Below are 27,893 nucleotides of genomic sequence, written 5' to 3'. Positions count from 1 at the left end.
TATATTAAGTAGGATCACAAATAATGCTTTGACTTGGTGAAGGAGAAACTAAGCAATGTGCTTAGAATGCAGTGCTCCTAAGAAAAAGTTAGACATTTTGGGGAATTCACTGCCACTTATTGCTATGCTTAGTGGTTATCTGGAAACAGATTTTACATCTTAGCTCAGTAATTGTACACAAGAAACAAAAACTCTCTTGCTGTTGTTTGGCTTCCGCTGTGATAACAATTAATCAAAATTCAATAATTAATAGCCCTTCCAAAACAGATTAAAATGCTGCAATAAGAAGACAAATGGACAATGTAGCAAAGCTACACCACTCACCTGGAATGATAGATTCAAGAGTGTTTTCAGTAACTTGTTTGGCAAAAACCACATGTTTTTGTACTGATCCTTTGTAAACAAAGTAAAATTCAGCCTCCTCTGGAAGAATGTTGTCAAACTTTCCATATACAATGGTTTGCCCCTAGAAAGTGGACATATTGTTAATGCTATATCACATAATAGAAATATTTCTAATTACAGCGAGCTGGCAATACAGACTAAGCATATTCTACAGTATTTAACATGGTTAAAGTTTTCACACGGTAATCAGTGAGGTGGAAAATTTTTACCCTGTTTCCCCCAAAATAAGACATCCCCTGATAATAAGCCCAATCAGGCTTTTGAGTGCATGGCAATAAGGCCAAGCGGTTATTTCAGGGTTCAAAAAATATAAGACAGGGTCTTATTTTCAGGGAAACCCAGTACTTGGAAACAGATTGTGGTAAACGTTTTGCAGTTCAAACCAGGATTTACAAAACTATAAACAAATCACACTTTTTCTGAGCAACTGAAATTAACAAACCAAAAACAACTCCATTATATAACTCTGAAGGGAGTTTTCAAAAGAATGAAACATACAAGAGAGCAATAACAAAGAATCAGATCTGTTTTGGGGAGGAAGTGTAGATGGAGCTGTGTTTCCTTAAAAGAAGAGTTACATACTTGTTGCTACCGTTATTTTTAATAATGTAGTTTTAACAATAGTCAATAAAATTGTCCTCATCTGACAGTAGTAACTTGTTAACAAACAAAATAACAAAAACAAATACTTCAAAATATTTTTTTTAACACAAAGGCCTTCAAATCAATTGAAAGTCTACTCTTAGATTGAAAGTCTACTCTTCAGAGAAAAACTATTCAGAGCAAAATGCCAATAATAGACAGAGCCAGGTATTCTCTCCTCTTCACTAAAATACCCTCCATAAGAGTATACATTTTCTTACTAACACATTTAAGAATACTAAGAGAAAATGTATTGAATTCAGGTTCAACTATGGCTGGATTCATCCAATTTACTAAGGCAAAACCAAACAAATAACTTTTGATGGTGTAAACTTTCATGGCTGGCATCAATGAAGCAGTGATGAGCTTTGGGCTGGATGCCTGTGTTCCCTTTTTCTATTGTTTTAAAACAAGAAAACTAGACCACCGTTATCCAGTCTGAAAGCTCATCACTGCTTCAAATAACATTTGGGCTTACATGTGAAAACATGCATGCATTAATAGATATATGTATGTAGCCAATGGGTGTGTATGAATCAATGAATAAGCTGGTTATTAAGACCAGCTGCCTGCAATTACTGCAGGGTTCGAATCTCGCCAAGGCTCAAGGTTGACTCAGCCTTCCATCCTTTCTAAGGTAGGTAAATTGAGGACCCAGTTGTGGGGGCAATAAGCTGACTTTGTATAAATATACAAAAGGATGAAGGCTATTGCTGAGCACATTGTAAGCCGCCCTGAGTCTTCGGAGAAGGGCGGCATATAAATCAAATTAAAAAAAAAAATCAGTGGGCATGCATTAAGAGATTTCATCACACCCTAACATACATACATACCAGGGGTGGGTTTCAAAACCTGTTGCTACCAGTTCTCTCGCGTGCACGCACAATGCTTCTGCACATGCGCAGAAGCGTCCAGGTGGGTAGGCAGAGCCTCCTGCCACCGCCGCTACCAGTTCGCCCGATCTGGGGCGAACCGGTAGCAACCCACCACTGATACATACATACATATCATTTGATATGGTTTGAAAAGCAGAGTCACCAACAACTCTCTGGAGGACCTGAAATTAAGACTATATGCCATGTATTCCTACTATTTTTTTAAATGTAAATTAATTTAAATAGGACTTAAGGATTGTTTGTTGAAGTAAAGAGCAAATCTAGCAAATCTAGTGTTAAGTAAGCACTAAGTAGAACATATATTTTTATGTATGAATTACTAAGTTCAGAGTGTACACAAAACCAAATTATATATCCCCTTATCTCCAGATAACAATACAAGGGCACCAATATTACATTGTTTTTCTAATCTCTGCAAGTGCCAATCAATCAAATGTAGGCAGGACTCCTTGTAGTCATGTCATCCCAGGTATTCTTTAATTAAAACATTATTGAAGAGTACAGCCACAGTTTTTTGTACCATGCTGGACAATGCATAATTCTTGACAAACCTTGGCATCAAAGCATAAAGCTCTATCACTCTACAAGGTCTAGCTTTACTTTTGATGCAAAGTTAATCTTGCTTATTTGCTATCTGGGTGTGATGGGCGAACAGGATACAAAAGAACTAACTGATAATGAATCAGACGAAACTTAGGAAATGATGACTGATAAACATTATGAAGAGGAGTTATATAATACCAACAGGTTAAATCTTTCATATATTATGTCCTAGTATGCTCTGGACCCATTTTTCTTTGAAAATAGATTATATTACTAGTAAAACAGACATATAGCTGACAATATAATTTCATCAAATGAAATCGAAGTTCATTTACAGAAAAGATATTTCCAAATGTGCATTTTCCAGAATTTTTTTTTTTCAATGAGGTTTATATTACCCATTTTAGTCAAGTTGGAATTCTAACTATTCCAAATAAAATTCAGGATAGTAATTTTTATGCAGGGTTCTTTAAACATCCAGAAAAATTTTTTTTGCAGTCAGCATGTATAAACTGGACACAGCATGTATGTGTCCAGTTTATACATTACACATCTAGAAATATGTATCAAATCAAATGCAGTGGTGGGATTCTGCCGGTTCTAGGGTGTTCGGCCGAACCGCCCGCTCCTCGCCCACCACTATTTATTGGCAATAAATAGTGGTGCGGAGGGGTGGGGCAAGGGGCGGGGCGAGCCAGCAATTTAACAAATGGTTCGGTGTTTTTTTGTAATTTTATTGGCCCGTGGAGTTTCGGCATAGGCTAATTAGCCCTTGATTAGATCGGCTCCCGACTCTCAGCTGATTTGCTCTCAGCTGTTTTGCTCAGGGCTCTGCTGCTTGCTGGAGCAGATTTTTTTTTCCCCTAGCTATGCTGAAAAACGAAACTGAAAGTAAAGCAGGCTGTTGGCTTTGCTGTTCCTGCAACTTTGGAAAATTAGGCAGGCAGATTTCTTTTCTTTTTCCTCACCAAAAAAGGTAGGTGCAAACAATGGGAAATTTAGGGAAAAAGAGGAGAGTTCAAGATTTTAAAACACAAAAGAAAAAAAGCTCTATTTAACTAGGGAATTGTAATAATTGAGATACTATTAATTGTATATTGTGTTGAAAGCAGAAATGGTTAAGTTGTGGTTTGGAGGAATATATGGGGGAAATTATTTGGTTTATTATTATTGGTAAATATAATTAATTGATTTGTAAGAAATTGGATTGCATGGAAATAATTGGAATATTCATGTTCAAATTGATTAATATACAAAAATGGTAGTTATATAACTAATTGATTTATATTAAAATGTTGAATTTGTATTAAAAACTGTAATATTACATAATTAACCAATGTGAGGATGGATATAAAAATAGATGACAATGGTATAATATAGAACGGAAAATTTGAATTTGATTAAGATTAGAGATGAGGATGAAGGGTAATATTGGTTTTTTAAAAAAAATAGATGAGGAATAAATATGGCAAAAAGAAAATATAGAAATTGTAAATTTAATTGAAATGACTGTTTAAATTTGTGAACCGGCTAAATACTCTGTTCAAAGAAAATACATTGTATGTTTGTATGTGTGTTTCTAATTATTGTTATTTATTCATATTTGTTCTCTTTTATTCTTTAAAGTTTAACAATTCATTCTTTATCTTAATATCTTTATATTTGTTTGGGGTTGGCTTTCTTCCCTTTCATCTTTTTTATTGTACAGCAATCTTTCTCCTCAAACCTACCACCTCTCTCTTTTCTTTCCTTCTTACTTTCTCTTCCTCCCTCTCTTCTTCTCCTCCCTACTTCCTCTTCCTTTCTCCTTCTCCTCCTCTCTTCCTCCCTCTCTTACCCTCACTCCTACTCTAATTTCCCTTCCCTTCCTTCATCCCTCTCTATTGCTGTATCCTTTTATGCATATGGACGACTCAGAGGGCTGAAAAAGTTATTTCTGACCGGTCCTCGCACTTTTGACCAATCCTCGAACTTACGACTGTCCTCACATTTTACATTTTTGCCCTATCTTGTCACCATGGTGAAGAGAAGCAGTTGTGAAATGAGTGACATGGTTGTTAAGAATGCTACAATGGGCATAAATGATGACCAGTCATAAGTGCGAAGACTGGTCAAAAGTGTGAGGACCAATCAGAAATCACTTTTTTCAGCCCTCTGGGTAGTCCTTTTGTGCATATGGACTACTCAGAGGGCTGAAAAAGTTATTTTTGACTGGTCCTTGCACTTTTGACCAGTCCTCGAACTTACGACTGTCCTCACATTTTACTTTTTTGCCCTATCTTGTCACCATGATGAAGAGAAGCAGTTGTGAAATGAGAGACATAGTTGTTAAGAATGCCGCAACGGGCATAAATGTGAGGATGGTCATAAGTGCGAGGACCGGTCAAAAGTGCGAGGACCAGTCAGAAATCACTTTTTTCAGCTCTCTGTAGTCCCTATGCAGATAGCCACGCCTACGGTCACATGACCAGCTAGCCACGCCCACCCAGTCACATGACCACCAAGCCACACCCCCAACTAAGCCACGCCCAAAGAACCGGTTGTTAAAAAAATTGAATCCCACCACTGATCAAATGCATAACTGGAAATGTAGGAGAGGAGATTCACAATTTGGCATAGATATAAGGATATAAGGCCTTATAAAGATATAAGGCCGAAATAGATCTATCTTAGTCTCCCAATGGGCAGCAAAGGGTCTGCTGGCTGCCAGAAGAAAAAAAGCCCAGAAACTAGTGAATTGTGATTTCACTGAACTAGGGCTGCATAATATCTTGGTTTACGTAGGTAGAACCTGGCTAAAGAGAAATACATATATACATACTTATGTATGTACATACATACATACAAATACATACATACATACATACATACATACATACGTGTGTGTGTGTGTGTGTGTGTGTGTGTGTGTGTGTTTCTTTTAGCCAGGTTTTTCCTAGGTAACCAAGATTTTTTTACAGCCCTAGCTCAGTGGAGTCACATCCACTCGATTCTGGGCTTTTTTCTTCTGGCAGCCAGCAGGCCTTATACTGCCCTATGCTGCCTAGTGAGAGACTTATATAGATCTATTTCTGGCTCGTTAGCCATCATCAGTAAGCCACACCCACATCTCATGTATCCTCCCTGTAAAGGTACAATATCTATTTTCTTCCTTTTCGTAGGTTTTATGTGTGTTTTCTTTTAGCCAGGTTTTTCCTACGTAACCAAGATTTTTCTACAGCCCTAGCTCAGTAGGTAGGTACTGGCTGCCAGAAGAAAAAAGCCCAGAATCGAGTGGATGTGACTCCACTGAGCTAGGGCTGTAGAAAGAAAAATCTTGGTTACGTAGGAGAAACCTGGCTAAAAGAAAAACACATAAAACCTACGAAAAGGAAGAAAAAATGTTGATGTTGATGTTTCATTGTGTTAAAGGTATCGGAGCAGGATGTAAACTGTTCCGAGTAAAGCTGCCTTTTGCAATTGACTGACAGTGATTTTGTCAATGCCAATATTGTCAATTGTCAATGTCAATATTGTCAATTTAAGTGGTGTTTTGAGATTGCACCAGGGCACCTATTACTATTGGTACTACCTTTGCTTTCTTTTGCCACAGGCATTCCATTTCTATTTGCAGATCTTTGTACTTTGTTTTCTTTCCCAGTTCTTTCTCATTTATTATGCTGTCTCCAGGTGTTGCAATGTCCACTATCCAGACTTTTTTTGTCTTTCTTATCAACAATGTTTAGTCTGGGATATTATGCGGCAGTGTTTGAAATCTAAAGTCCTGGAGCATGTTAACTTCTTCATTTCCTCAATTCTGTCTTTGTATGAATTTGTTCTTAAGTCTTGTTCTGCCAGAATTAGCTCCTGCGTCTCTTTCTTCAGCTTTCCTGCTCTTAGCCATTGTCAGGTCTTGTTGTTACCTGCTCTGCCTACTATTTTTTATGTACTGCCATCTAATAGTTCGACTTGCCATATCTCTTTTCTGTTCTTAATTTGATCTTTCTTATAGGCCAGATATGTCTCTCAATAAGCCTTCCTAGTATATTAGATTCAGTGCATCTTCTTCACTGTCTTTTAGATATTCTTACAATGTCCTTTTTTCTTCTTCAACTATACATTATTATTGTTGTTGTTGTTGTTGTTGTTACCATATAAAAGAGATTTCTCCAACTTTGTGCCTTCCAGATGTATCTGAACCAATTTAAAGGAGATCAAAGAAAGATGGGAGGAATACACTGAAATACTGTACAGTAAAGATGTCAACATAGAAGGTAGATAGGAAATATTTCCTACTTATAAAAACCTCTATTACTTAGAAGATAAAATTAAATTGGCACTTGGTTATTACTAAATCAGAAGGAACAGAACAAGACAACTATTCTCTTCCCTTATTTATTCAACCTATATGCTGAATATATACTGTATTAAGGAAAGCTAGATTGTAAGAAAATTAGTGTAATTATAAAACTGGAGGAAGAAACATCAACAACTTACACTATGCTGGAGACATTATTCTAATAGCTGAAAATGGAAAGAACCTGCAAAATCTACTAATAAAAGTCAGCCCCCACTATTTTAATATAATGCTAGGCAACATGTTTTCCAAACAGCTTTCCGTGGTATCCTTTTTCACCATCTAAAGGTACAGTGTAAATGAGAAAGAAACATAATACACATGTACAATATTGTTAAGGATATTGTTGTGTTACCAACCAGCAGAATGTAGAACACAGAGAAACGTTGCTGAGAGCAATGAATAAGAGATGTGCAAACTGGTTTATCAAAAGTTTACTTTATAGTGAAAAAACAATCTCATAGTCTTTAAACAATCAAAGTCTTTGCCAGTTAAATCAGTCCAGTGATACAAAAATCTTCTTACCATACAAACAGTAGTTGGTTAGAATAACAAGTTCACTCTGGTAACAAACCACGATGGTAGCAGATCCATCCAACAATGATAGCACAATGGTAGCAACTCCACACACAATGGTAGCATATCATCAACTGAATACGTTACAGTACCTTTCGTAAATACGTTTACAACTAGTGATTATCTAATTACAGCATGACTCAGCATTACAATGAATCAGCAGTAAAACTTTAAAGTCACACAATACATATTCATGTTAAAGAACACATATATTCACAGAACACATATATTGCCTGGACAACTTGTTAGGCTCAAACCATATCCTAACAAATATTAATTATGATCTTAAGCAAGTCTTTCATCTCTTAATATATTAATATTTAAATTAATATTAAAGTCCAGGTTAAATGAACAGTCGGCTAACAGTAGGAATTATAGCATTTTGTCACACAGTTGTCCTTTCACAACTATCAAGTCAAAAATTTCAAAACTAGATTTACAAGGATCCAAAAACTCAGATAAGTATGTTTACTGTACAAAAGGTTTGAAGCCATTATGAGAACAATACAGCAGCTGCTGTTTCAGATGTAAGCCTTATTTATAGTGAAATCACTGTTTAAAATTCTTGTACTTTTTTCTCCCTCTACCTCGTAAGAAATTGCGGGAAGGAATGTAAAAGATAGCCAGCATAAATATTCAAGAGAGAATGGGTGAGTTAGTTGAGAATTATCTGATAAATAGCAGCTGAATCCAATCCATCAGAATAGAGCTGGAAGTGACCTTGAAGCAGTGGTGAAATGTAAAATTTGTTACTACCGGTTCTGTAGGCATGGCTTGGGGGGGGGGGGTAATGTGACTGGGTGGGCGTGGCCAACTTTTTTTTTTTTAACTTCTAAAAGCATTTGTAGGGAAAAAAATGCTTTTAAAAGCCTCTGACAATCCCAGCTGAGCTGCGCGATCATCAGAGGCTTTTCTTTTAACTTTTAAAAGCATTTTTTTTTGGCCGAAGAGGTTGTAGAAAAAAAAATGCTTTTAAAAGTAAAAAAAACAGCCTCTAATGATCACGTGGCTCAGCTGGGCACGTATGTGCAGGGATTTTTGCTACCGGTTCTCCGAACCATCCACCGCCATCGCTACCGGATCGGGCGATCCAGTCTGAACCGGGAGCATCCCTGCCTTGGAGGTCTTCTAGTCGAACCCCCTGCGCAAGCAGGAAACCCTATACCATTTCATACAAGTGACTGTCCAGTTGCTTCTTAAAAACCTATAGAGATGCATTTACAACTTCTGATGGCAGCTGTTCCACTGGTTAAATGTCCTCACTGTTAGGAAGTTTCTCCTTAGTTTCTTGCTTCTCTCCTTGATTAGTTTCCATCCTTTGTTTCTTGTCCTGCCTACAGGTGCTTTGGTAAATAAGTTGACCCCCCTCCTCTTTGTGGCAACTTCTCAAACACTGAGATACTGCTATCATGTCACCTCTAGTCCTTCTTATCTCTAGACTGCCAAACCCAAATCCTCCAACTGTTCTTCATATGTTTTAGTTTCCAGGCCTTTAATCATCTTAGCTGCTCTTCTTTGCACTTTTTCCAAAGTCTCAACATCTCGTTTGTAATGTGGTGACCAAAACTGGATGCAGTATTCCAGGTGGGGCCTTACTAAGGCTTTATAAGCGGTACTATTATTTCACGTGATTTTGATTTTATGCCTCTGTTTATACAAACAGAGATTGTATTAGCTTTTTTGGCAGCTGCTGCACACTGCTGGCTCATACTTAAGTGATCATCCACTAGGTCGCTCTCTCAGAGTTACTGTTTTTGAGCCAGGTTTCGCCTAATCTGTACTTGTATCTTTGGTTTTTCCTGCCTAAGTGTAAAACTTTGCTTTTCTCCACATTAAATTTCATGTTGTTGGATAGGGCCCATTGTCTATTAAGAACTTTTTGGGTACTGAGTTTGTCTTCTGGGGTGTTGGCTATTACTGCCAGATTAGTGTCATCTGCAAATCTGATGAGTTTCCCCCTTCTATTCCCTCATCTAAATCATTTATAAAGATACTGATGAGTACTGGTTTATAAAGATATTGAAGAGTACTGGGCCTAAGACAGAACCTAGTGGTACCACACTGCTTACTTCCCTCCATATAGATGTAGTACCATTAAGGACAACTCACTGAGTACGGTTTGTCAGCTAGTTACAAATCCATCTAGTGGTGATGCTGTCTATCCCACATTTTTCTAGCTTACCAAGAAATAAGTTGTGGTCTACTTTGTCTAATGCCTTGCTGAAGTCTAAGTATACTATGTCCACAGCATTTTGCTGGTCTACTAATGTAGTCACTTTGTCAAAGAATGAAATAAGATTGGTTTGGCGTGATCTGTTTTTAATAAACTCATGCTGGCTTTTAGTTATAACTTTATTTGTTTCTAGATGTTCGCAGATCTGTTTTTTGATTATCTTTTCCAGTATCATCTTAGGCACTCGACTTACAACAATTTGTTTAGTGACCGTTCAAAGTTACAATGGCACTGAAGAAAGTGACTTATGACCAGTTTTCACAATTATGACTGTTGTAGCATCCTCATGGTCATGTGATTAAAATTCAGGTGCTTGGCAATTGACTCATATTTACGAGAGTTGCAATGTCCCAGGCTCACATAATTCCCTTTTGCAACCTTCTGACAAACAAAGTCAATGGGGAAGCCAGATTCACTTAACAAATGGTTTGATTAATTTAAGAACTATGGTGATTCACTTAACTGTGGCAAGAAGGACCGTAAAATGGGGCAAACTCACTTAACAAATGTTTCATTTAGGAACAGAAATTTTGGGCTCAATTGTGGTCGTAAGTTGAAGACTACCTGAATTGATGTTAGGCTGATTGGTCTGTAGTTTCCTGGGTCTGGTTGTTTGTTTGTTTTTTGTTTTTGTTTTTGTTTTTGTTTTTTGAAGATAGGAACCACATCAGCTCTTTCCCAATCCTCGAGTAATTTCCCGTTGTTCCAGGATTTTTGAAAGATATGGTACAATGGTTCTGAGAGAACATCTGCTGGTGCCTTCACAACTCTGGGGTGTAAACCATCAGGTCCTGGTGATTTATATTCGTCAAGGTCAGGTAGGTGCTCTCTAACTATTTTCTTGCTTATTTTAATTTTTATTTCTAGAAATCTGCAAGAAGTGTTTAAAGCATCTGTATCACTATGATGGCAAAATGACTGTTATATCAGGTGGGCTGCTAGTCTAATAAAATAAGCTAAGTAGTGCTCTGATTATTACTTAACCTACTATTCACATCACTTTGGGGCATTTGTCTCTTGCAAAACGAGTAAAATTCTCAAGACTTTTTTTTTGCAATAAAACTAAGGTTAGCCATATTAGAAATCAAGAGACAAAAATTATTTTGGCTTAATTAGTTTCATATTACAGACATTATAGTAGTACACTCAAATATGTGGGTTTCTTACATCCAAATAATAATCAAGATCTTAGTAATTACAATTGCATGTTTTTCTGTTCCTGGCCGGGAGGTGAAAATTAATTCAATCTGTGTAAATCTGACACACCCTTGCATCTGGATCTACTTTCTTCCACATCTCTTTGAATTCTTCATACCTATGCTTAGACTTAGGTGAAAAGCTTTTGAGACTTAGGTGTGCATATAGATACTACTATTTTATAAAAATGAAATGCAGGTGTAAACATGAGCTGGAATCCCAAGAACAGACAATTATTTCCAATATCCCAAAGATTTTAAAGTAGACATTCTTAGTAAATAATCCCATCTCTTAAACACAAGCTGCATTTAAAACTGGGGCAGAGATCATTTTAAAAACTATTGGGGGGGGGGACAGAAACTATTTTGTTTCATAAAACTTTTGACTTAATCAAAAAATACTCCGTTTCTACATGACTGCCTCAGGCTAGAAACCAGCAGATACTGAGTTCCAGTCCTGCCTTGGGTGACCTGGGCCAGTCACTCTCTCTCAGCCCTAGGAACCAGGCAATGGCAAACTACTTCCAAAACCTCACCAAGAAAACTGAGGCAAAACTGCAGGCTCAAAGGCAGGCAAACCCAAACCCACCCAACCATACACATACACATACACACACATACCATACACACACTATCTACCTTAGGGACTTAGAGGAAATTGTACTGAAGGAGTGGTTTTTAAAAAGTACAATTTCTAGATAGACACATTAAAAAATAATTCTGGATGTACTTAAAGTAGCTCTAGGATCCCAAGCAAAAGTGCCTGGCAATGTTGCTTACCTAGCTTGTTCCCTAATGCAACCTGCAAATTGAGAATATAACTTCACATTGCCTAATTAACTGGGCGATTCAACAGACACAGGGATTTGCACCTGCTCTTTGATCCTTTTCTTTGTCTAGCCTCCCTTTTCCATCTGTTTGGCCCGCCTACAATTCTGCTCACTATAGAAGAATATTGAAAAAAAATAGAAAGATCCAAGATCTATCTTCTTACTTTAGGTTGCAAAATTGCAACCATTGGCTATCCATTATATTTCTGAATATCCAGAATAATAGTTCTATACCCAATTAAAATATTTCATGTTTAACTATGGCTTGTAGATTACATTCTATCTACACTTATGACTCCTTTTTACATAGCCTTGGAAAGTGTTGGTTGTTTTTTTATTTAGTATCAAATTAAAGAATACCTACATTTCTGTATATTTTGAATTATAGATAAAAGATAAGTGATTGTAGTCAGTTATCCTTTCTCAGCCAGACTTTCAGTTTGGTCATTCTGCAATTACCAATAATTATAAGCTACAAGGATGTACTTCAATGCCTATATTTGGCTCGCACAATTATCCAATCTTCCCACTTTGATATGATAGGAAAATACAAACTGTGCACATGGGTCCAAATAGATCAAGATGTTTCCATCCAAATCACAACTACTGTTAGGCTGTTCAGTAGCCAGCAACCCAAAGTTGAGAGAGATTTCCAGACTGCTCCTTCAATAGCTGCCATATGAATGGCAGAGAACCAAGTCTGACTAAAGCTTCCGTCTGCAAGGATCTGCTTACAACTGATCCTCATGGATATTATTTATTTCTCCATAACTTTTTCGTTCTCTGACTTCCCCTGTTATATCTGAACTAGTTTATTACAACAAAACGAGAACTTTAACCATTATTTTCCACAAAACCTCTATGCCTTGCGTGCTTACTTTAAAAGGCCATTGTTTAAAAGAAGTATTCTTGCCTTTCTCTCTAGGCACCAGTAACCCGATCTAGAAAAGGATTGAAAGTAAACATCTATTTCAAGTACTATACACTTTTGAGAAACTCACAAGTATTTTCTGAGTAAAACCAGAAAAACCAAGACCATTTCCAAATTTGTCCCAGATGTGATGACTAAAATCATTTCAAAGGAAGGATAAATTCATACTTTGCAGTAAAAGCTAACTAAATCTTATGTGAATATACTGGCTGATGTTAACCAAAAGCCAACATGGGTTTGTCAAAAACAGATCATGCCAGACAAATCTTACTGCATTTTTTGACGAAGTGACAAAATAGGCCAGAGGAATGCTGTGGATTTAATTTACTTGGACTTCAGTAAGGCATTTGATAAAGTAGACCACAACCTACTACAGGTAGTCCTCGACTTACAACAGTTAATTTAGTGACCGTTCAAAGTTATAACGGCACTGAAAAAAGTGACTTATGACCATTTTTCACAGTTACGACCTCTGCAGCATCCCCAAAATTCAGATGCTGGGCCACTTATTTGTATTTATGACGGTTGCAGTGTCCCAGGGTCATGTGATCAACATTTGCCACCTTCTGACGAGCAAAGTCAATAGAGAGGTCAGATTCACTTAACAACTTTGTTACTAACTTAATAACTGAAATGATTCACTTAACAACTGTGGCAAGAAAGGTCATAAAATAGTGCAAAACTCATTTAACAAATGTCTAACAGAACATTTGGGCTCAATTGTGGTCATAAATCAAGGATTACCTATACTTGATAAGATAGAAAAATATGAGTTGGACAGCATCACCACCAGATGGATTTGTAACTGGCTGATCAACCGCACTCAACGTGCAGTCCTCAATAGAACTGCATCTACATAGAAGTGTACCCCAAGGCTCTGTTTTAGACCCATCTTCATCAATGATCTGGATGAGGTGATAGATCAAATCAAATTTGCAGGTAACATGAAGCTGGCAGGTATAGCTAACATTCCAGAATATAGGCTTAAAATACAGAAGAATCTTGACAGACTTGAACATTGGATGCTATCTAACAAAATGAAATTCAATGGTGAAAAAAGTAAGGTTCTACATTTAGGCAAAAAAACCCCAAATGCACAGGTATAGTATAGGTGGTACCTGGCTTAATAGTAGTAACTGTGGGAGGGATCTCAGAGTCACAGTGGATAATCACTTAAATATGAGCCAGCAGTATGCTGCAGCTGCCAAAAAAGCTAACACAGTTCTAGGCTGCATTAACAAAGGGACATAATCATGATCATGTGAAGTGTTAATATCACATTATAATCAGGGGTGAAATTCAAAAATTTTCCCTACCGGTTCTGTGGGCATGGCTTGGTGGGTGTGGCAGGGGAAGGATATTGCAGTGGTGAAATCCAAATTTTTTTACTACTGGTTCTGTGGGAGTGGCTTGGTGGGCATGGTTTGGTGAGCATGGCAGGGGAAGGATACTGCAAAATCTCCATTCCCTCCTCACTCCTGGGGGAAGGATATTGCAAAATCTCCATTCCCACCCACTCTAGGGCCAGCCAGAAGTGGGATTTGCCGGTTCTCCGAACTACTTAAAATTTCCGCTACCAGGTTATCCAGAACCTGTCAGAACCTGCTGGATTTCACCCCTGAAGCACACTGAAGCTGAATATAGGATTGATCAAAGCAGTCCAGGATGAAATTAAATACTAATTCTTAAATATTCTATCCTTTTATACACTGCAATATGGAACTTCTACAGGGAGACTTTAAGGAATACTTCCAATTTTTTAGTGAAGAACAGATCTATTTATGTATTGTTTACACATTCCTATGCCATCTACTCAATGATTCTGGATGGCTTACTATTACTACAGCTCATGCAACTAGTATGACTGACCTTGGTGAAAGAGGGGAAGAGATGCTGCCTAGGAAACAATAAGACAAGAGAGACAGGAGCTCCCAATGGCTTAAAGTGTCAGAGAAAGAAACTTAGGAAAGACCTGCCATAATGGATCAAGCAGTTAAAAGGGCAGCAGGAAGTTTGTATGTTCAGAGTTGCAAGATTCTGTTAATTTGGCTTTACAATAAAGTAGAATTAGTTCATCAAATTTTGTTTCCTGTCTGGTTTCTCGGGAGGGCTAATGAGCTGGGATTGCCAACGGGAAACCTGCCTCGTGTTTTATAGCAGACTACCTTTGCATCAAGCTTTAAGCCAGGGCTATAAATCTCAATTCTAAAACCACTGTATCTTTTATTCAGAAATTGTCTTACTTAACTTCGGGTTAAAATTAATAATGAACCAGAAGGACCACTACGGTAGGGATCGGCAGCAGACAGTGAAGTCTATCTGGCAAAGTCTCTCCAGAAACAGGAGAGATTATGATTTCGTCCACTTTTATGCTAGACAGCTGCTTCTTGTCAGTAGACTACGGGAACTGAGGTTTTTGTGGTTGATTTGTGAGTCGAGTAGCTGGGAGGCAAGTGATTTCAACCATGCACACAATGTAGCCTATATGGACATAAGGTTCACTGAGCCTTATTTCTTAAACACTTTCGGAAATTTATTTGTTTGTATCTTACCACAGAGTAACTTCACACACAACACATACAAATAAGTTAATGCCAACTTCTAAAATCCAATTACAGATGGGGAGGGCGGGCCAGGATAGGGAGGGAGGTGGGATCTGTTATTACTGAATCAACCATCTCCACTGTGATGCCCACAGATCTTTAGGTCCTTACAAAAGGTCAGGAAGGTTGGGACTGACCTCACATTGGGGGACAAGATGTTTTAGAGGGCAGGTGAAACAGCAGAGAAGGCCCTTCTCCTGGACCCCTCATTAGCTGAAATGATAGGGTTGACAGGGCCCATAGCATGCCTCCTCTGCCAGCACAGGTGGGAAGGGCCAATTCTTAACTATTTAGCTATTAGGAACCTTCCCAATGACATATTTTAAAGCACTGGGTGAGCCTTGTTTTCAGTCCTTAGAAAAAGAAGTTTTAAATCCAAGTTTCAAGAACTTTCAAAATTATTTTTGGAATAAACAGTAAAAGGGTAATTAGAGCATTGATTTTGGAAAATTACAAATGGACTAAAGGTCCAGATGGATTTGAAATAAGATTTTGAAATTAATTAGGAGAATCTTTCCTATGGGAAAATGTTGCTTTTCATTCTTTTTTTTAAAAAACATGATAGGATGGAACTTTGAAAGTTGGATGCCACTAGGAACAAGGAGCTATTGATTACAATTAAAGGAGAAGAGAACTTAAATTTGACTTACTAACAGAAAACAGAACAAAATCCCTTAATATTGGAGTACTGAAGGATATGTATAAACAATAGAACAAAAAGTTAATTTTGAAAATGTCCGCCATTATAAACTGATTGTATCGAAAAGAAGAAGAGCAAGTTCTACTGAACAAGAAGACTGAGACTGGTTTGAAAGTGGATGTAAAAATAACAGGTTACTGTACAAGAACAAAGATACTACATTGAATATACAAATGAAACTGGCTCATGTCCTAATAATTAAAAGGGATATAAATAACAAAAGATTGACCTGGATAACTGGCATGTAAAAAAGCTTCTTCAACTTTGGAAGGATTTTGTGAGAAGAGACAAAACAAAATGAAAAGAAATCAAGTTCTAGCACAGTATTTGAAGAAATTAAAGATCATATGGTTAGAAGTAAAAAGAAGAAATACAAACTTGGTTTATTTCATTAAGATTAAAATAAATATTGTTATCTGTGGTAATCTCAATGGGCTTTTGCTGACCAAGACTGAATGACGAGGCTTTAATAATTTTGTTCATAAACATGAGATGAAATATGAGAAGAAGAGATCATCTGTTGTATTTTAAGAGAAGGTGACAAGTTACTAAAAATGTTTATACTTGTGATGAAGAGGGAAGTCACTCTTTATATATTTTTTCTTTACTATATTTTTTTTTACTTTTCTATTTTTTTAATGTTTTTCCTTCTTTTTTGCACTATTTTTTGCACTATTCTTTAACATCTTAGATATCAGCAAATTGAAATCAACAAAAAAAATAGTGTTGTTTTCATACTCAGGAAGCAAATAGCCAATCAGCACCTGGCTACTATGTACTCAGTGACCCAATACAGATAGTCCTTGACAACCACAATTGAGACCCAAATTTCCATTGCTAAGCAGTTAAGTGAATTTTGCCCCATTTTATGATTTTTCTTGCCACTGCTATTAATTGAAACACTGCAGTTGATAAATTAGTAACATGACTATTAAGTGAACCTAGCTTCCCCATTGACTTTGCTTGTCAGAAGGTTATAAAAGGTGATCACATGACCCTGGGACACTGCAACCATCATATGAACCAATTGCCATGTTTCCAAAATTTGATCATATGACCACCAGGATGCTGAAAATGTCAAGTCACTTTTTTCAATGCCATTATAACTTTGAACGCTCACCAAAATGAATGGTTATAAGTTGAGGACTACTGTAATATCAAATATACTTCACAAACAACTCTTCAATTATGATGGTTACCCAAGTTTCTCCAATTTCCAATGCAAAAGAAAAAGAATTTGACAAATTTTATGGTCAAGTTCAATTTGAATTTAAAAAAACTTGTTGGCAAAGTTTGGAATGCCAAACTTATAAATAGTACAGAAAAATGTAGTTGGACAACATGATTTGGAAATCAAAACGAAACAAAAGAACTTAATCCATTTCTGCCAATCCAATATTTTTTTCCTTATAACGTAGTTTTGAAATAATCGAAACAATGCCTTTTTACATGGACATCATCAAACAGAACACATAGAAATGAAATTCACTTTATATTGGTACAAGAAGGTAGATGAATTCAGTTATTATAAATAAATTTATAATAAAATAGACATAAGCAGATGACCACAAAACAGATCATAACCTGATTATGTACAATTTTAAAATCAAGATAAAGCACAAGAACAAAGACAACTGGAATGATCTTGAACATATGCCAACAATTTACTCTTCTTTTATTAAAGTTTATTGTAATATAAATTACAAATGAAAATAAAGATCAGGAAAAAAAGGTAAAAGAAGATGCAAGTTAAGAAGAAAAAGGGAAAAATTATGCAACTCCACATCTTTAATCTGAACATAAAAACATATGCATATGGCTACATATTGTAAAAGCTTAATTTTTGAATATAAACCTTTAGAAACTATAAATATTTGTAGTAAACATTTGTATTTTTACATGGTGCCATTAGCATATTTATTATTTAAATTGTACTGCTAGGTAGGGCCATTAATAAAATATATTCTGCTTGTACCAGAATAGAGAAATTACAAGAAAGATCTTGGTGAAATTTAATCATTTATAACTAAACAATAACAATATTTCAGCATTCTTCAATCTGAGGGTAGCATAAGGTTATACTGTAATTTCCAAAGTTTACAAACCAAGATGTGCTCCTTGGAACTATATGAATTAAAGGCATCCATTTAGGAACTGATTCTATTTTATTTTGTTTAGCTTTGAGTCAACTAAAGCCCACAGAGGAAAGATTGGAAAAGAAAAGTTTATCTGCAGAGTACAAAAAGATCAAAAGAACTTTTCAATTTATAGAAGGAACATAAAGCGATTGTACATATCACCTAATAGCTAACTATGAAGTTTTGTCATTTAGTCTAAAAGTATGTTGACATTTGACAAAAGAGCTTTTTTTAATTGGTTCACACATTTCCCATTAGCTAGACACTATTTGCTATGCTAGCAGTGCAACATCAAGGTTTTCTCTGAACTTATGCACATTTACATTCATTTCAACAAGGCATAAGCATTGACCAGAGCTTCCAAGTTAAAATGGCTTTTAAAGGTCATTCACATTCTCAGTATATGCCACCATTGCTGTTGCCAAATGAATGGGAGAATTTCACATGCTATCACATTTTAAAACATCAAACACAGTAAAGATGTCTTAATATATAAAGTTTTTTAACTTTATGCTGTAAACAGATTGATTTGTCTCAAATTATTTACTTGTACCAAATTGTCTGGTATAGCTATAGTACAGCTATAGTACAGTAAAATAAAATACTGAAAAAGATCACTGCATTATTTCCTGTTAAAGATCTAACTTTTATACTGTAAATGTGAAGTTAAAAAAGCTGAAAAGCAAAAGTTAAAATCGCAAATTATGACACAATGCTCTTCTACTTTCAAATCTTAAATTTGAGAATATTTATTTGATTTAAATTCCATGCATGGTCTTAGTTAATATCACAAAAGTTATTACTAAGAAGTGACATCAACAGGAATTTATTAAAATAATATTTGTCTTTGGGATATAAATGGTTTGTTTACAGAAACAATGAAAATGTACAATATTTGAACTTAATCACAATAAGATCATTGTCTGTACATTAAAAAGCAAGAGAACTTATTTCCAACAGGTGTGTTACTGTCCCATCCCCCATCCCCTTTTTTACATCCCCAAACAATTTACTAATACTACAATGTAACTAGTATATTACAGGCATCATATAATTTCCTCCAAACAAATAAGACATTTGTTAAAATCCTGTTGATTTCAAACCTATATGCATGTCACATTCCTGGCATCCTTATGTTCAACAATGTAATTTGAATTTCATATGTTCATCCTTCAATGACTCTCTTGCTAGCTTTTAAGTTGAGATTTTCACTAATTCACACTTTGAGTAAGTAAAAACTGAAATGGTATTTTGTTCCATTTCTGCTGGGTGCCATATTGACAAATGAAATCATCACCCTTACTATCTTTCTCTCTCTCTGTATTCTCCCAAACAAAATAGAAGTCGCATGTGTATCATCTTTTTATGCTTTGGTGAGTTCTAAGCCACGCTGTAAAAAGATTGAAACTCAAGTAGTTTGTTTTCACCATCTCCTTCTTACACAAATATTGTGATTCATTGAAATCTTCAAACTCCAAATGTACTGTATAAGATTTCAACCAAACACAGCAAGTCAGTAATCTAGCCAAGAAAAACAGACAAAAGAACTACTTTCTATGTCTGATTTAAATACCAACTTGATTGTGTTTCCCATGAAGATATACTAATAAGGCAGGAGTTTCTCTAATGGAAGGAATCCCAAGAGGTTTATATATACTGGATTAGAAAGCAAATTACTGGGGCATTTCTGGCAAAGGCTATTGCTGTTTCATCAATAGAGCACAATTGTGACCGATTTCCATCTGTATGCCTGTTTATACAAGGTCAGGTTGCCCACATTTATTTGTCAAATGATTATATTGCTATAGTCTTCCCCAGCACAGTTCCTTCAAAATTTGATATCATCCACTGGTTGTGCTTACTAGGAATGATGAATTTTGTGATCCAAGATTTTCAAAGGATTGCCAAAGCAACCTCTCAAATAAATTTATGTGTCTTAAAGATACTCCTAATTCCAGAATCTACCATCACTTAAAACGCCAAAGAGTGTTCTTCTCTCATCTATTCCATGCATAATTCATTCTTTTAAATTCCGAATTTAATGGTTATAGGGGGCCTCCTGTAATGCATGTTACTTTACTCATCACACTATAAATTAGCCCAATTTCATTGAGTGTCTCCTGCTCATTGTGCTGGGAGAAGTAAGGGGGGTAATAATTCTGCTTTAATGGTACCAATTATATCATGGACTATCCAGCAGTAGCCTTTCATTATGAAGTAGTGGCTTGAAGTTCTTCATTTGAGTGGAGCTATTAAAATAATGGGGATTTGCAACGATGTCTATATCTCGTGGTTTAAACATTTTCTGTCCTAATACATTTTAAGTTTAAAATGATTTAAATTATCTTTAAGTACAAACTAGGCTACATTATCTGTAAGTACAAATATCTGGATACTGCAATGTGAAAATTACTTCAAGAAAATGAGAAACAGTGCACATAAAAGGCATGGCCCAGTTAGAATGAGACAACAGCATTCAATAATTTGGAGATTCTGTCAAGCAAGACACAATATTTTGCTTCATTCATGCTTCCTTTCAATAAGCCTCTATTCAAAACAAAAGAAAAGGGCATAAGTCTAAAGTTGTGGAACTTACATAAAGAGGTGCTTCAGTGCAGCTCAATTCCATCATTGCAGCATCTGCAAACAGAGCAAACCAAGATAATTATCACACACTTAATTGCAAAGCATTGATACTATACTGTGTGGATAGTCAAAGATACTAAGACCATCACCATGGTATCTGAAGATTTCCACGAACAATTCTCTGTCTCATACATTTGTAAAAGCACTCACTTTTTTCATTACCCTCCATAAGAACAAAAACACAAGAGGTGCAATGTTTGGAAAGTTTACAACCATTTTTTTACAAAAACTACTTAAAATAAACTGAATTTGCACAATGTAAGGTCATCCAGGTGCCGATAAGTTTAATAAACTCTCCATTTGGAGACTCACTAAATAATGCTTGCCATTTAAATAAATGAAACATTATATAACCCACAGTTTATGTAATAGAAACAAAACAATAATTCCTAATTAGTGAAAAGTAATAAAAATTACCTAGAGAACTCAAATTTTGTAACTATATTTGTCATCATTTTAAAAAACTGAAAGAGTATATTTCCATAATGCCATCCTATACTGTAAATTAGACAAGCTAAATCCTCTATGAGCAAAATAATAAATTGATACAAATGTGACATCTGAAATGCTAATATCCAAAGAAAACCAAAGCAAAGCAGTTTGGATTCCATAGGATATTCTGCCTCTCCTCACATGTGCCTTAAAAATATTGATTTCACTAGGAAATAGCTTATTGAGAACTCTTACAAAATAATTAACATTGTGTTCAAACTTTCTTAAATGTAAACACAGCCTCCTCTCATTTTCAAACCTTCAATAATTCAGCCGAACTCATTAACAATATAACTAGCTAGAGATAATTTTCTCCTAGGTCTCCTTTCTCCATCCTCAGGACTATAAGCCTCTGACATAGCAACTGCGATTCAAGACAGTTTATGCAACAGTAAATTTGTTATTGGTAGTCCTTTGTTTAGCAATTGCCTCATTTAGCAACTATTCACAGTTACAAAAGTGATGAAAAAGTAACTTTACAACCAATCTTCACATTTATGATCTTTGCAGGTCTGTAAAGCAAAGGAAAGTTGAAATAAGATCATAAGCACAGGAAAAGTTTCAGAGTTAACATTCCAAAGGAAGATGGATGTTTTTCAGCCTCTTAGTCCTTGCTATGTCCATAGCACCCTTCTTAATGGCAATCAGACTGTGCCCATCTGCCCCTTTACATTTAAAAAAAATGATAAAGGGATCTTAGTGAATTCCTTTTTCACTAGGAAAGGTACTGACTTTGAATTCATCATATAGCTGTACTCTGCCAGCAAGTTCTATTTAATAGGAATTGCTTTTCTATATGATCGAGCATGTTGAAGAAGTTACTCACATGCAATTTCTAATCTATCACATAGGAAGCTACTATAAGAAAGAATAGGCATAGTGTCAACCCTGAAGCTGACCTGACTGAAGCCATCTGGCAGTTTCAGTGTTGCCATACTGGAGCTGAGGGATAGGGAGGGGGGATTTGAGATAGTTGGGACTTTGTAGCCAAAATAAAATACTTTCTCTTGGGAACCAAGGACATTCTCACACCTGGTCATAGGAAGGAGGAGTGATGTCACCAAGCAACCAGACAGAGCCATGATTGGATCATGTGACTGTTTTGAGAAAGTGAAAAACGTTTACTTTTAATTAGGTGAAAACTGCGGGAACCTTCAGAGTTGGTGCCAATATGATATATCCAATAAAGCTATTCTTTGAGGAAACTACCTGCCTCGGAGTTTTGCTTGCTATGGGTCTATTACTTGGAATCCTGACACATAGAATTGGTTACTGGACAGGTGCATCCTAAATGAAATTGGGTTTACATGAAAATTAAGTCAATTAAGTTTTATAGGAAACAAAGATATATTTTCTTCCATTAGGACAACCTGGGGAGCAATCTTTTTCCTTGTTCTTATCACTTTGTGTGTGCCCAAGACAAGCTGATGCATATGTAGGAGTTAGGCATTGAACAGAGAGAGATAAAGTGCACAGATGCTGACTTTGTTCTCCTTTTAAAAGCATACGGTAAAGCAGGGTTAGTCAAGTTTAATAGATGAAGAATTGCTCTGGGCAGGATTTTGCAAAACAACTGATTCATTCATATAAGTAGAGTCTGGATTTGGGAGAGTAGGGGAACATAATCATTTTCCCCAGTTGGATGTTGCTGTTGTTGCTTTATCCAACTATGTAAAGCCTTTTTTGATGTCCATTGATTAGATACAGGTGATATAGCGATACAGGTGGAATGGGTTCTGATGGCCATATTTTCATGCTTTTTGAATTAATAAATAGATTTTGGAGACAGAAAGAAATCTGGGGTATAAAACCAAAGAGCAAGAAGTTTATTTTCAGACTGTGTGGATTGTAATACTGTACTGAGTAACTGGGTAATTAGTTTATTAAAACTATTTAAATAAACAGTTAAAGGTTTTGTAATGTCCTTCTTTCAACAAATCCACAATGAACATCTCCAAAACCTCTGGTGAAATTACTCAGAAGATATTAGAATGTAATGAATTGCAAAATATTCTCAACAGAACAATTGTATTGGAAATATAAATAAGGAAGTCATTCTTGTTAATTTTTTTTTATTCAAGATGAATATTTTGCAAACTCATTACACCTCTATTTGGCACAGTCTGTAATTTGTAACATACAGTGTACGATGAGTCAGGAATTACTTAAAACATTTCTTCTTCCGGATCTACTTTTGTCCAATATAACAAAATGAATTTCTTTGGTTAAAAGCTATTACTACTATCGAATCTGTTTCAAGTATTACCTTAATTACCTACAAAGATTCTCTTCTATCTGTGTACTTTTCCTCTTTCTAAATAATTTATTTTACCGTAAAGATTTTGATCTGACAGTAGATCAAAGATGAGATTATCTAGTTTATTCTCCACAAACAGATGCTCCTTCTACCCAACATGTTAAACAAGAAAGTACGCAATTTTTTCCTTGGTCTACATGCAGAAAAAAATATTGGCTTCACTATAAACTTACTCATCATTTTTAAGATACAAGATAAAAGAAAGAAGTAGAAAAAGTTGATTAAAGGATACTTAGTCCCTTTGGTCCATAATTATTCTCAAATCAGATCAGATTCAGCTGTTAGTTTCTCTTCTCCATAGTTTAATCTCAGCTATGAAAATTGCAATGCCAGCTGCCTATAATAATTATCTGCAATCTGTATCCTACAGAAACAGATTATAAACATTAAGCCCTAGGAAAAAGCAAGTACTACTTATATACCAAACATCTAAGTACAAAAGAGTTCAAATTACTGTCTAGCTGCCTTTACATTCTAGAAGGTCTAGTCTCAATCCAGGGAGTGCCAGCTTGGAAAGGCTGCAATAATATCACTTTCTAGTTTGTGCTTTATTAAAACACTTTGCTCAAGATATGCCTCTACCCTTATGATGCTTTTTGTTATACTTGGTGAAAGGCTCCAGCAAAAGTCCATAAAAGTAAAATAATTTTTAAGGCTGCTTGCTCTTGGCATCCAGGTTTAAATAGCAATTCTTCTTGTCAAAAGGCAATTGTATCAGACTGCAGAAAATATGAAGGCAAGAGGTTATCTCAGAACATCTCCAGTAACTACAAAATAATCCTCAGCACACTAGATTTCAATGGATCTTATTCTTATGTCCCAAAATCTTCTTTATAGTATTTCAATCTGCTTCTTTGAACTGTTTACTACAGATTCTGTACAAGAATTACATTCCAGAGGTTCTGAACTACAGCTTCCAACATTCCCCAAAACATGGTTGGTTGTGTAAGATGCTGGGAATTTGAATTCAGAAGTACCAAAGTCATTTAACTGTGCTTTTTCAATGACCGCAGTGGTTTTCCAAATGTGAAGTAGACTGTTTTTTCCAGGCTACCTGAGCGTTTTGTAAGGTCTCCACATTAGGAATATGCTGCTAGTGCTCAACCAAGAAGTAATAATTCCTAACGAAAGCAGATATGTTTAATCCGTAACTCATTCAATACTAGAAACTCGTCAACATGATTAGATGCTTGTCTGCCCAAACATATTCTAAACACATCCTGGAGTGAAAAGATATGTGACAGCTATCCTTATAGCACTCCTAACAGGTATTATGCTGAGCCATATCTCAAGCATCAAACACCCTAGGGAACATCCTCAGTCTTCCATGCAGAAAGATAGCCACAGCCATTGTTTTAGAAAATGCTCATTATTTCCTTTCAATAAGCTCTGGTAGAATCCCATGTTAATGGCATTTCCTGAAACGGACGTGCAACAGGACACATAATTGATCCTCTTTGACTTCCTGCTCTTGTACAAGATCTTGTTAATATCATAAGCAGTAATGTTAGCCCAATTTGAGTAGATGGTGAACATGAACAGAAGCAAGCATCTTCAAATGGTGAATTGTCTCAAAGATGAAGCAAAACTCAAGATTTTTTTTCTTCTTCCTGGAGGAAGGCGGTGGCACTGGATTATGTTCATTGTGATGCAAACCTCTTTAGTGTACATTAGAACCTGCATATAAAAAAAATTCCCCACAGCAAAAGCCTTCATTAAATTATCTCTGCTTGCCTGAAAGTGAAAAACAAAGGCATTGTGTAAACATGGTAAATTGTTTTAATAGAAAAAGGGGTTTTGTTAACAATTGTTTTAGCTTGCATGCCTTTAAAATGAATCAGATTAAGCAGAGAACATAACATAAAATAATGCTGGCAAAGTGATGGTTGGGCACACAAATTAACTTTACTTTTTTTTTCTTCTCTCTATCAGAAAGATTCATGCTGCTATTGTTTGAATACACAGCAGCATCGAGCACCTGCCAACTGCTTTGTAAATACAAAGATGGAAAAACAAATATTTAGTACCACACAACACAAATAGCTCAATGTATTCAATATACGGTATTAAAGAATCCATGTAGGCAGAGAAAAACCTGAAATCTGTGTGTTGACAGAATTCAATATGCATAACTGAATGAGTAAAATGAATAAGTAAAACTATTGCTTGTGACAAATAGGACGCAAAAGAATGTTCAATTAAAGCTAAAGAACTACTTCTATGAGATCTTTCACCTTTTAAATTAGAACAATACATTCTGTGTCACAGCCTGCTTTTTACAGTAGGTTTGATTTGATGTGTTGGTTTTTCATGTGATATGACCACACAAGTGTTTTTTGCAAGCATGCCTCTGAGCATGACAAAAATGAAAAGTGGAGGCAATATAATCCAGTGCTTTGTTTGTAACTATGTCTACTTTTCATTGGGAAAAAATATTAAAATAAATTAGAAAGGTAAGGAGAACTGAGCAGGGCGGGGGAGTGAGAGAGCAACTTTACCAACTTGTCTTCTTGGGCTGGACATGCTCACCATGGCAACTCTTCTGTGAGAAAATCCCGAACATGCTTTCAAAATTCCTAATATACTCTTCAGTTTCATACATATCCCAAACCCAGATACATGTACATTTGCATATTTTGTATCATTTTTTTTTACATTATGTGGAACAATAATACTTTTCCATTGACTTGTCAAGCAGACAGCTTAACCCAAAGACAGGGATTCTTCAAAGCAATTTTCCTAAATTTTCAAAAGAAGTTCCTCTAACCCAGTCAAACTGGCTCTCATCTACTTCCTGTTTGACACCTCTGTTGAGTAGCTAATATGAAGCAACTTGCCTAAACAGATATAGTGCTGACAAATGTAGTATTCTACAGTATTCTACTGAAAATACTCTTCAGTATTTTCTGAACCTATGCTCCAGTCTAAAGCATAAGACCAATTTTATTCTTTAGTCTAATGTTTAATTCATTTCCTCTTCCTCAATAAATTAAATTTGAATCTGAATCACAATCTTATTCCAACCTAATCCACTTGTATAATAAACAGCACCCAAAACATGACTGAAGAGTAAATATTGAACGAATGAAAGTTTCAGAACCAAACACAGCACACAAAAGCATGATGCCCACAAACTTGCGAATCCAGATGTAAAAGAGTTCAGGAACAACAAATGGTAGTTTACCAACTCCATAATTCTAATCAAGGTCTAATGAAGTATGAGCATGTCAAAATTACAGATACAGATAAAGGAAGAAACAAAGTAAACCATATTTATTTCTCTAGTTTGTACACAACAATATAAAGATTCTAAGTTGACCTGTCTTGATACTGCAGTGACAGATTAACTTCTCTACCACCTGCATTTAAAGCTCCAATATCTCTCAACCACTAATTATAAAGGCTAAAGATGGAGAACATATCAACTTATTTGCATACAAAGGTTACAGCCTAACCTTGACCCAATCTCCTTTGCAGGCAAACAAACTTTTTGTCCTACCCTTCTGCAACTTATTTTTTGAAGCAGCATTACAGTAAAAGTTGATTGAGAAGCTGGAAGACTACCTTTGTGGTTGGGACATATATATTAATTTAAAAATCTCACCCGGTCCTATAGTAGTGCATAAACGACAAGTTCCAGTCATCATTTTTATTGGCTTTCAACAGGCATGCGCAGAAAGTAAAAACACATTACTTCCTGGTTAAAATCAGGAAGTAATGACACCTGGCCAGGTGGGCAGAGCTATGCTCCACCGTCGCTACCGGATCGCCAAACCACCAGCCAAGATCACTACCGAATCGGGCAATCTGGTCCGACCCGGGAGCATTTCACCCCTGGTTTGGCAGCAGTTCTATACTGTAGGCAATAGATTTTGGCACTGCTCAACTCTACAGCAACTCACTCGTGCTACCATGGGGAAGACTGACTGATCTATGTGCTAGCTCAAATTGCTGGCCAAATGCTAATTCTAGAAGAGCAAGGTTCCTATGCACACATGCATAGCATGCTCTCTCTATATATATTTGCATTTACACATACACATACGGTTTAAACTGGACTTCAGCTTCAGCTAAAGGATGCCTTAAGCTAGGAATTTGTTTTCCTTCAAGTAGCCTTTTCTATTATGGACATCCTCCCAAAATGACAAAACATGAGTCAATCTTATTTTAGGCATATGCTGGATGCATTCTTCTTTACCTTGATATTCAGCATTTTATGGATGCATTGCTTTATTACTCATCACAAGTATCCACAAATATCAATATTTTAATATAGATTAATGTTTTGTTGCTTTATATCTTTACAATTATTTTAACATTGTAGAATAGATTATAGACATTCTGCAGCTATGCCTTTTTCCCTATATATTCTCATACTAAAGAGTTTTTATTATTTCACTAAATGTACT

The 27,893-nt window shown here is 35.9% G+C and overlaps 1 protein-coding gene across 1 annotated transcript in view; it reads right to left on the bottom strand.

Annotated features, from left to right (window-relative positions):
* Positions 1 to 27,893, bottom strand: part of ARHGEF28 (Rho guanine nucleotide exchange factor 28) — a 150,847-nt gene that overhangs the window by 110,850 nt on the left and 12,104 nt on the right. The window contains exon 2 of the mRNA XM_070934551.1: positions 325 to 466. Within this exon, the coding sequence (XP_070790652.1) occupies positions 325 to 466 (142 nt within the window). The remainder of the gene's footprint in view (positions 1 to 324; positions 467 to 27,893) is intronic.

The sequence above is a fragment of the Pituophis catenifer genome, unplaced genomic scaffold, assembly GCF_029215685.1.
Source record: "Pituophis catenifer annectens isolate HBS135680 unplaced genomic scaffold, rPitCat1.0.hap2 SCAF_2, whole genome shotgun sequence".
Taxonomy (NCBI): Eukaryota; Metazoa; Chordata; class Lepidosauria; order Squamata; family Colubridae; genus Pituophis; species Pituophis catenifer.
This window is presented reverse-complemented; position numbering and strand designations above follow the sequence as displayed.